The 11,594-nt window shown below is 43.9% G+C and overlaps 1 protein-coding gene across 1 annotated transcript in view; it reads right to left on the reverse strand.

Moving 5' to 3' along the window:
• Positions 1-11,594, reverse strand: part of HERC2 (HECT and RLD domain containing E3 ubiquitin protein ligase 2) — a 308,748-nt gene that overhangs the window by 60,473 nt on the left and 236,681 nt on the right. The window contains exons 79-80 of the mRNA XM_082245322.1: positions 11,320-11,501; positions 9,023-9,180 (exon numbers count right to left, since the gene is read on the reverse strand). Coding sequence (XP_082101448.1) covers positions 9,023-9,180; positions 11,320-11,501 — 340 coding nt within the window. The remainder of the gene's footprint in view (positions 1-9,022; positions 9,181-11,319; positions 11,502-11,594) is intronic.

Raw genomic sequence — 11,594 nt, forward strand, 5'->3', positions numbered from 1 at the left:
CGGACTGGTGGAGCCAGGTGCCGCACCCCCTGGATGAAATTCCGCACCAAGGACTTGGTAGCTAAAGGTTTCTGAAAGAAGATTGCTAATGCTGAAACTTGACCCTTGATGGTGCTCAAGGCTAGCTTCTGCTCAACCCCTTGTTGCAAAAAGGCCAATATTCGAGTCACCGAATAGGTACGTGGAGGAAATCCTAAAGATTCGCACCACGCAATATAAGTCTTCCATGTGTGATAATAGACCTTGCTGGAAGTCGCTTTCCTTGCTTTAATAAGGGTAGGAATGACTGAAGTAGACAAACCTCTGTCCTTCAGTACTTGGGTCTCAATGGCCAGGCCATTAAACCCAGCGACTGTAAAGCATGATGGTAAATTGGTCCTTGAGACCACAGACACTCCCTGAGACGAAGTTCCCACGGAACATCTGCGACTAGCATGTCCAAGTCGGCCAGGCCGGCTTGAGGAGGCCAGCCTAGAATTTCTAGAACCACTGGCGCTGATAGAATCTGAACCAGGCGTCCCTAGAGGTATCTGGCCCCGACCATCCGAGAAAGTCTGGTCGTTTTCTGTTCCCCCACATTTATCAGATACCCGATTGTTATCAGGAAGGGTGATCTTTTCTGGTTGAACCTCAGGGACCGAAGTCACCCGACTAGAGGCTACTTGGCCTATCTGGTCAACCAGATCCGATTCCTGTGAGGTATAGGGACTAATCTTAGGAAAAGGTAAAGGAAAAGATCTATTCAGGGAACGGTAACTACCGCTTCCTGTAGTACTTAAATGTTGGAAGGGAAGAATCGCACCGGTAGTAGTGGTTGATGCTCGATCTAATGTCCTGAATACCGGTGAAAACGTCCCCCCCACCCTGAAACCGGGTGGGGGCGCACCTTCAGGCTGTGTACTCCTTTGCTTCGGGTTTGGCTGGGTTGGTCCTCTGCTTGTCCGACCAGCCCTTCTTGAACCCTCCTGGAGGAGTCTTGCCTTTCCCGCTAGTACCAGCCGGGCGCCCTTTATGGGCGGTAAAGAAAGGTCCTCGCTTGTTGCGAGGTCCCTTAGCTTTTGCAGCCTGTGGCAAAAAAGTGCTCTTGCCCCCAGTGGCATCCTTAATGATTTCATCTAGGTTGGCCCCAAATAGACGATTCCCCTGAAAAGGGAGATTTGGAACCTAGGTCAGCTGACCAGCATTTTAACCACAGCACACGTCTGAGGATCACCGCTGACATAGATGCATGCCCTAATAAGGGAGTAGTGTCCAAGGCTGCGTCACAGATAAACTGTAGCCCTTGTATAATCTGTTCCATCAAATCAGATGTCTCCTGGGGAATATCCTTTCCCCTAAGGTCTTGGCGTACCATTTTCGCCCATTCCGTAAGTGTCTGGGAAACTAGACCAATAACAATTACTGGTCTAAATGCTGACCCTATCAGAGAGAAGATGGTGCGGGACTCTGCTTCCATCTTTCGATCCACCGGATCCTTAAAGGACGAAGTGTCCTCCACTGGGATAACCGTGGCTTTATTCAGCCTGGAAATAGGTGGATCCACCACTGGTGGTACCGTCCATTTCTTAATGATGGATTCCTCAAACGGATAGCGTCTAGCAATACGCTTGGAAATAGTAAAGGTACGTTTAGAATGCTCCCATTCTCCTTTAATCTGATTACCGAAACATTTGGGTACAGGAAAAACCTTCACCGTTTTGATGGGCTTATTAGTACCAAAAGGAATCTCTGTTTCAGTTGCCTCTGCCGGTAAAGCCTCAAGTTTTAAGGTTTCCTGCACTGCCATAACTAGTGCGTCCACCAATGCTTCTTCCTGAATTATAGCAGGAGAAGAAGCGTCCTCCTCACTGTCTGAGGGGGCTTTACCTGGGATAACAGCCCTTGCAGAGGAACCTGCAACTGCAGTGACCATCTCTGAATCTGAGTCAGAGGTGTCAGATAGTATAGGGGTAGGCGGGGGTCGCTTCCTTGACCCCCGTCCCTGACAGGCCGCCTCCACCCGAGCCACCATAGACTCCAAAATTGCTGTAAATGACTCTACACTCTGTGCACCGGCGGGTCCCGTGGCCCCCTCGAGGGAAACAGGTGGGGGAATATGTGTGGCAGGGTCCATGATAATTCCAGTCACTTCCTGGATAATATAATTCAAAAATAAAAAACTTTTTTTTTTTTTTTTCCAGACCCCCAGCGCCACAAAAAGCCCCTTAGTGTTACCTGCTAGGGATCCCCATCGATCGAGAGAGAGAGAGAGAGAGAGAGAGAGAGAGATAGACCCCCAGGCTCACCACTTGATGCTCAGAGTTTAACTGCAACAGGTTACAGCGCTGTCTTGACAAACAGGAAGTCTTTTGGCTGGCTGCCCAGGAAGAAAGGAGGCGGCTCCGCCCCTCTGCACGCCTTCCGGCGCCTCCCCAAGCTCCACGAGGTGTTTGGATCACCTCAAACATGGCCGCCCCCATGCTGGAGACACGAGGCTACGCCAAAATGGCGGCTCGTGCGATCCAGCAAAAAAAATGGCGGCGGCCTGTACTGAATAGCGGTGTGCTGCAGGGCACACAACACTCTCTCTGCATGGGGATTTGGCGTGGTTGGCGGTACCGGCCCTGGCGGACCGCATGGCCATTCGGGAGGCCTGCTAATAGCTGGAGATCTGATTAGGAAGGCAGTCTACATGTCCGTGGCTTCTGACTGGTAGGTAGCTTATTCTTATCACCGTAAGATTCCCAGAATGCCACAGATTACATCTTTTTAACATGTATACAATTAGATTGTTAGCTCCCAAACCAAGCCTCCTGGCTTTTTTGCACATAAAATCACACTCAAAATAGGAGGATCTGTGTCATGTTATAGGATAGAGAGGGACTCTATCTTACCATACAGAGAGGGGCCCGCGTTCACCACAAGACCCGTCAGGGGAAAAGGGGGAACATACTACTCACCATACCGGAACCAGGCGGGCACCAACTCCTGACAGTACCCCTCTCCACCGGGGCGGGAGGGCTGTCGACCGATACGGACGCCGTGACTCATGGTCTTTGGCGTTTCAGCGAGACGTTTAACTCGCGGGGTCAGTCCTTTAATGGGACTTTGTCGCGGCCGACCCAGCGCGGAGCTATGGCCTGCACGCGCTCGTAGGCTGAACTGGGGTGACCACCGGATCTCAACATCCAGCCCGTCGCCCAGTTCAGCTTTCTTGCTTGAAGATCTCACAGGAACACTGGAGAAAAAAAAGCGGTCTAAAAAATCCTTTAAGAAAAAATTCTTGCCAGGACCTAAGATCCCAGCAAGGTATCTAGGTCCTTACTCCTAACTAGACAGAAAATAACTGATTTGCTGAGGCAGAGAGAGAGAGGATACACCCTCTGGGACTGCCCCTAGGGTGTGGCCAGAGCTTTTTAATTTCCTGTCTAGTCCTGCTCCTGTGGAGGCAACATAACCCGAAGGTGGTGTATCACCGAGGACTACGTCTGTCAATGAGCGCTAGAGAAATACAGATACATCACACACGAAGCGGGGACACTGTTGGAGCCACAGGAGGTAAACCACTTTTTTCAAAATCCTCCCCTAAAGTATACATGGAAAATAAGTGGCGGGAGAAAGCAAACAGTGGTCATAAAATTTCCAATCTTCATAAAGAAAGAATTGAAATAATGGGTGTAATGGAAAAGTCTTTGCAATATTAGGGGGCTCTAAAATTGGAAACAGCACTGGTAGATGCAATGAGCTGATCCTTTCAGAGCTTCAGAGTGATACGCACCGCATCAATAATAACCAAAACAATATCTTATCTTGGGAGGTATAGCAGTGGACTAGGACTCTTCAGGGGAAGATCAGTCAGACTAAAGCAACTCAGAATTAGACTTTCGCTGTGGCTAATGGCAGAGAAGATGGAAAGACCGCAGGAAAATCAGATAAAGAAACCACAAGAGATGGTGCAGGTGATCGCTTGTGTCTGCAGATACCTGGGTGATTTGAGCCATTATGTCTTGGATGACTGTTATAAAAACCTAGCCAAAAAGGGCAGAGGAACCAGCCACAACCAAAGGAGCTAAACAGGACTCTGATGACTTATTAGTGCAGGATGAAACAAGATTAAAGGTTATAGATGTTGGCACCATAAGCAGGCAATGCAAGTTAGTAGAGTGTGAGCTAGGGGCACCTGGAACAGCAGGTCTGTCTAGAATTAGACATCTGCGACTGCATGACAGTAAGCCAACATAAGGATAAAGGTAAGAGGCAAGGTCTCAAGTACTCAAAAAACCCAGACAGCTAGTAGCAGGTAAGGGTCGGTGGCCAGAGGTGACCAAAGGACACTGTAGGCAGGCAGCAGGAACAGATCAAGGATTTGAGTTCCATGTGTCACTTTGCAAGCAGAGCTGCAGTGAAGAGAGACTTCCTTGATGCTGTATGGCAACAAAGCGCAAAGCGTGAGCGCAACACTCCACCTAGTGGATGTTGGCGCCCAGCATGTAAATGAAATAACTAGGCCCAACCAGCATACTCAAAGTAAGTCTTTAGGCACAGGGTAAGCACTGAGGGAATTGCCAGTGGGGCTTTTGACCTGGAAAGCACTCTGTGGCTAAATTTTACCAGAACAGAGCCCAGAAAGCACCCTGCGTGGAACCTAGTGCCTAAAAGGTCACTGTGTTTAGACAACATTCCAAAAGACAAGCTGATGATGGCTACACCAGATAGCTCCAATGGAAGAGACAAGCTCTAGCAGCAATGTAGAAGAGAGTCTCGACTGAAGAAAAAAAAAAAAAAAAAAAAACTTAAAAAGGAGTAAGAAAATGGGTTCATCTTTCACACAGCAGAATTGAAAAAGTCATTCATTCTCCTAGGACACCAGCAAAAAAATGGAGGCATACTGGAAAGGGATATCCTGGGCTGCCTAGAGTTTTCTTATTTATTTTGGTGTGCTAGTGTTCAATTCTCCTGTAATGGGCAGTGTAACCCAAGAGTAAAAGACTGTGTCCCTCACAAGATGAAAATGAAATATTTTTGAACACAGCTCAGAAAGCCAATCTGAATTTTCTTTCATATCAGCCTCTTGTAATCTGGCTGAAAGATGGGCAGCACTAGAAACCTGTCAGGCTATAATGTAACTGTGCTGCCAATCTAGGAGTGGAACTTCCTGAAAGAAGGAGAGAGCAGAGTGAGGACCATGCTGCTGCCCCATTATTCACATTAAAGGACAGGGGTAGGCCTTAGACCAAGCATTACTGCTCAACTGCAGGGTACTCCACAGACAGGTCTATGGGAGAACGGTAGCTGGCTGCGCTGTCTGGGAGAGGGGTCTAACACAACTGGCTGCATAGAATTACAAATCTTTGGCATGTAGGACAGTTCCCATATATCCTGAACTTTACCTGTCTAGAGTTCAACCCTAACATGGGGAAGCATGAAACATTTATGAAAATTTAACAGGCGAATTTACATTTCAAAAAAATTGCAAGCTGTGTACAAGAAAAAAATAAAATTGGATTTTTGTACTCACTCTAAAATTAATTTTCCCTGCATTCACTGAAGGACACAGCCAGATCTTTAGATTGTGATCATAAGGTTATTACACCACCTGAAGGAGTAGGACTGCTAGGTGCAACAAAAAGGAAAACATACCCTAGGGACAGCCCTTGGTGGCCAAACCCCCATTTGTAACACAGCTCAGTTTGTAGCCAGCAGTAAAACAGGAAAACAAGCAAAAATATAAAACTTCTCAAGAGGGTAAGTACCGTGTCCTTTAAAGAATGCAGAAAAAATGATATGATGGCGAGCATAAAAATCCCATCTCTCTACTCATTGAAGGACACAGCCAGATCTTTAGATTGTGACTATAGGGACAAATGCACAGTGACAAAATGTCCAGGATGCGCTCGGAGACCTGGAAGAATGAACAGCCAAAAGAAACCCGAAGCAGCATAGGCCTGAACTATGGTCTGAGAAATCCACCTAGATATAGTAGAGGCCCCCTTTCCCTTTTTGGGACCATTTGTGACCGCGAACAGGGAATCGATCTTTGAAACAGACGATAAAAATCAAATAAATGTTAACCACATTCATATAATGGAGCGCCACTGTCTTGGGGTGGGAGGAATTAGGACACAGAACAGACAGGATGATATTCTCAAGTGAAAGCCTGGCACAACTTTTTGATGGAAAGACAACTGAGGACCAATGACCACCTTTTCCCTGTGTAAAACTAAAAATGGTTGCTTACCAGTTTGGATACCCTCAATGCCAAAGTGATTGCCACCAGAAAGGCCACCTTTTGCAAAAAAGAGTCAATAGGGGAATTTTCCAAAGGTTATCAAAGGGAAACTTCTGAAGTGCTGACAGAGCTGAATTCAGAGCTTTATGTGCCAGCAGAGGTTCTGTAGGTGGAACAACCTAGTTAACTCCCTGTATGAAGGTACAAACTAAGAAAAGTGAGGCCAAGGGGTGTTCAAGTATGGTCAAGCAGGAAACCCCACCCTTCATGGTACACAGCGCCATCAGTTAGTACCCACCCCACTGAAGGAAGGCCAAAATGTGAGCAACTGAAAACTTGCAAGGTAGAAAACCCAGCAATTCGCAATAGGCAAAATAAGCCATCCAGGTACAATAATAAATTAAATGAGAGGTGGTTCTCTGAGCCTGAAACATGATGGGGATGACAGCAGGAGAGAGGTGCATGTGCTTTAGCAGTTCGCTTTCAACAGCCATGCCATTAAAGCCAGCGACTGTAAAGTAGGGTGGAAGACTGGACCTTAGGAGAGACGGTCAGGGCATAGAAGCCGTGCCACGTTGGCAACCGACTGGATGAAAGCGAACAAGCTCAGACCAATCTGGGGCCACCAGAATGACAGAACTGTACTCCTGCTCTATTTTACTCAACAACATAGTTAGGAGTTTCAGGGGAGGAAAGTCATAAATTATCGACCAAGAGATGCTGGATCCTGACCACAAAGTTCGGGAGTTGTCAGCCCCAATTGTGGCATTGTAACATAATGGGCCCCGTCAAGAGTTCACAGCTGATTCTGCTGTACCAGGGAACTGCATGTGCTTGGAGGAGGTGCTGGGAGACTACAAGAATCAATATAACCTGTCACCTGGCCCCACAGGTGATTGAAATTTATTGACAACCTGGAAATAAAAACTAAACATTTACAGGGGGGGGGGGGTTTGGGGGAATGGCCACTAGCAGCGGCTGCGACTAGGGTGTGTTTTCTTTTTTGTTCCTAGTGTCTTAATCCTGCAGGTGGCATAATAACCCTTTGGTCACAATCTAAAGATCCAGCTGTGTCCTTCAATAAACAGAAGAGATGTATTACCCATTTCTTTCTGGCTCAATACGCATTTACACTGCATATGCATGTATGCATCAGCTGGCTACACCCTACTATGATGAGTGCACACTCACTGGGTGCTCCCAGCACAGTGACCAAGTTGGTACATGACAGAGCTCCCCATCAATTGACTGCTGCAACAGCCAATAACAGCAGTCACACAACCATGAGCTCTGCCTAAAAACCAAGCACTGGAGACCTTTTCTGCTACACTAGTCTCGTTGAATCACAAAGCAACACATAAAATCACAAATCAAGTAAAACAAACAACTGTAAAAAAAAGATCCTAGCCAAGTTCTGAAGTCTTAATTAAAGCTGTCTGTATAAATGTATAACCCCAATTCCAAAAATTGGAATTAGGACACTGTATAATCTAAATAAAAGGAGAATGGAATGGTTTGCAAATTCCACAAACCAATATTTTATTCACAATAGAAAACATATCAAAATGTTTAAAGTGAGAATATGTACCATTTTAAGAAAAAAAAAAAAAAAGAATTTTGAAATGGATGGCAGCCAAAACGTTGGAACAGAATAACAAAAAGTGGGCAAAGTAAGTAGAACGAACAAGAATGAGCTGGAAGAACATTTTGCAACCAATTAGGGTAATTGACAACAGGTCAGTAACAGGATTGGGTGTAAAATGAGTGTCTTAGAAAGTCAGAGTGTCTCAGAAGTTAAGATAGGCAGAGATTCACCAATCTGTAAAAAGCAGCATCTAAAAATTGCAGAACAATTTCAGAATAATGTTCCTCGATGTGAAATTGCGAAGATTTTAAATATATCATCTACAGTACATATTATCATTAAAAGAATACACAATTCCAAGGAGAAATTTCTGTGCCCACGGGACAAGGCCAAAACGCAATATTAGATGTCAGTGATCTTCAGGCCCTCAGACTGCGCTGCATTAAAAACATGCTTCAACTGCATGGGCTCGGGAACACTTCCAAAAATCACTGTCTGAGCACAGTTCACCATGCTATCCAAAAATGCAAAGAAAAGCTCAATCATCCAAAGAAGAATCCATATCTGAATATGAGCCAAAAATGTTGCCAGCTTCTCTGGGCCAAAGCTCATTTAAAATGGTCTGTTGCAAAGTGGAAAACTGTTCTGTGGACCGAGAAATATCAAATTTGACATTTTTTTAACAACCACGGCTCTGTCCAACTTTTTTGATATATGTTGCTACCATCAATTTCAAAATGACCTTATTTTCTTCTCAAAATTGTACATTTTCTCAGTTTAAACATGTAATATGTTTTCTATTTTCTGTTATGAAATATGGGTTTATGAGATTTGCAATTCGTTGCATTCTGTTTTGAAGTAGATTTTCCACAGTGTCCCAACTATTTTGAAATGATGGTTGCAATTATCTAAATAATTTAATAGACATATATAGGACTAGGCAACTTGTGCAAACCTATCTGCAGTCAGCTAGGAAAAAAAATAAATGCACATTTTCTTTCTTGCAAAAAAACAAATGTATTTTTTTTTTTTAACAAAAGTGAACTTATCCTTAAAAGCTAACTTTCAGTCCTGTAAACAGTTGGACAATCCAATTTAACCTCTTGCTGCCCACATAACATACATGTGCAGTGGCAAAGAGGGTGGGGGTTTAATATTTTCAAAATAGTGATTATATGCATGCCAGTATTAGAACGTATATAGTGTTAAGGTGTGGAAAAAATACCTACCTTCATAGGAACTTTACAACCATCACTGCCACCCCTTCCAAGCTTTCCATAGTCTCCATCACCCCAAGACCAGACTGTATCATCATCAGTGAGACAGAGGGTTTGAGCATCTCCACTGCCACAAGCAATGTCAATTACACGATATCCCTGTAATGCTTCTACCTGGTAACAGAATAGACCAAAATAAAGTTAAAATTAAGGTCTTATTTAAATCCCAGCTCCAGATTTAATGTCCCTTAAATCATTTGTTTTGGCCAAGCATGCTTTGTTAGGCTGAAGCGGAGATCGTGACATCTTCCACCTACACCTCTGCCTCAGTCAACCAAAGGAAGTTTTGCCTTCATTCATAAAATACAAAGCTTCCTATGAAAGGCTGAGCACTGATAAGCTTGACTATTTTGTTCCAGGAATAGGAAAGGAAGTCACTCATCCTACTCCCGGAATACAGTGCTGAAACCTGTATGTAGCTGAGGCTACATACATACAGCTAACACAGCGTGCCCAACAGGCACACCTGTAAGCACAGTAAATAGTTTGTTTGAGCCAGCTTGGCCAACATTAACTAGCAGTGGTCTCCAAACTTTCTAAACAAAGGGCCAATTTACTGTCCTTTAAATTTTATGTGGGCCGGACAATAGGAGAAGGTGGTGGGAAGAACAGTGCCCCATCATTGATGTCAGTGGGGGGGGGGGGGGCGGGGGAGGGGGGTATAGTGCCCAATGATTGGTGTCAGTGGGGGGGGGGGGGAATAGCGCCCCATTGTAGGCATCAAATGGGAGACAAAAGCGTACCATAGTTTGTGTCAGTGAAGACTAGTGCCCCATTGTCAGTGTCAGGAAGTTTACCCCACTGTTGCTGAAGTGGGGGGGGGGGATAATGCCCCAAGAACCAGATAAAAGCAAGCAAAGGGCCACATCTGGCTGCCGGCCGCAGTTTGGAGATCACAGAATTAAAGGGACATTAAAGCTAGCGTTAGGCTTTGAAGACTTTAAAGAACATCTGAGGATTAAAGGATATAAGGGATCTGGAATGAATAACAGATTGTTTTAAGCAATACAAATTACACCCCTCATTCATATTCCAAAAGAGAATAATGTAAACTAATTCTTAGGTTTTCCTTTGTTGATCTAGGAGGCCTAATGCCCCATACTCCAAGCTAGCCATTCAAAATACAGTTTTTTCAACTCCTTTAGTGTTTACTGAAACAATTCATTCAATGTGTAACCAGACAAATGCACTACATAAAATTGTTGATAAATCTAAATATACTAATTTAAACGGCTAGTATTCCAGTGTCTATACAGAAGTAGTTTACTGTTATAACGTCTATTTAGTCAGTAACTGTTCCTTTACTAAAATAAATCTCTTAAGATAATTAAAAAATTTGCCAGATTTAATGTGTCATGCCCATATTTGCTGGATAATTTACTCACATCGCCCCATTTCAACCTAGTGACTCAAAAAAGCTATTTATATAGCTAGCTTAAAAGCTAGCATTGGGTGAATGACAGAACAAAGGTGTAAGTAAGATTGATACAACACTACCTCTGTTAAACTACCAATTTACACTTCAAACTTGGGGAATCCATTGCAGCCAATTAGCCATATGGAACTTTATACATTTATGCAAGGCAAGCCTATTCTGCCTATTAGACTGTCAGAGGGTAGAGAAAAAAAATATTTAGCAAGTTTTATGCATGGTCTACTTTTTTATTGAGTACTAAAAAACATGGTAATATTTTCCAATTTCTTTTAATCAGGTAAATATGAAATACTGCATATACATTTTTTTAGCAATTACCAAAAAGTATCTGAATGAGTTAGGGGGCTCCTAGACAGTGCAGCATTTATAAGTGGCATTCTGCTTTCGAGTACTATAAACCCAGGCCCCTAGAGGTAGGTCCACGAGCAATCAGACTGAAAGAAGTTGTTTAATTAAATTAGGTGTCACTGAATCTGAAACAGAGCTAGTGGTGGCCACTGACAAGCAAGTCAGCATGGAGCAACACCAGAGAGTAGGTATTACAGTGAGCATTGCTGTATTTCATTTATTTATTTTTTAATTTAGCGCCGCTGGGATAACTATATTTGGAATTCAAGTACAAAAAGGTAGAGTTAGTCTTTAACATGGAGCATGTCCATACATAATCTGGCCACATAACCTAAAACAAAAACATACAGATTAGAGAAAAACATGATTGCAGTTTAAAAAAAAAAAAAAAAAAATGAAGCCCATTTCAAGCTTTATCAAAAACTAGAAGACACAATGTAAAAGAAAAAGTGATGCTGCTGTAGACCCACCAGTTTGGGTTTCAGTTGATCCTCACTGTCACCATGACCCAGCCGTCCATATCGTCCTTTTCCCCAAGTATAGAGTTCTCCAGCTGCAGTTATACAAGCACTGTGAGCTCCTCCAGCAGCAATATCTATTACTTCCGTTCCTCGAAGAGATTCGATTACACGAGGACGATCACATGGGCTAGACAAGGCAAAACAGTTCGCTAAAAAAAAAGCAAACTACAGGCCACAGGTGGATGAAAAATCATAAGCATAACAAAAACAGACACGATAC

The sequence above is a fragment of the Pelophylax lessonae genome (genome assembly GCF_965119305.1).
Source record: "Pelophylax lessonae genome assembly, chromosome: 2".
NCBI lineage: Eukaryota > Metazoa > Chordata > Amphibia > Anura > Ranidae > Pelophylax > Pelophylax lessonae.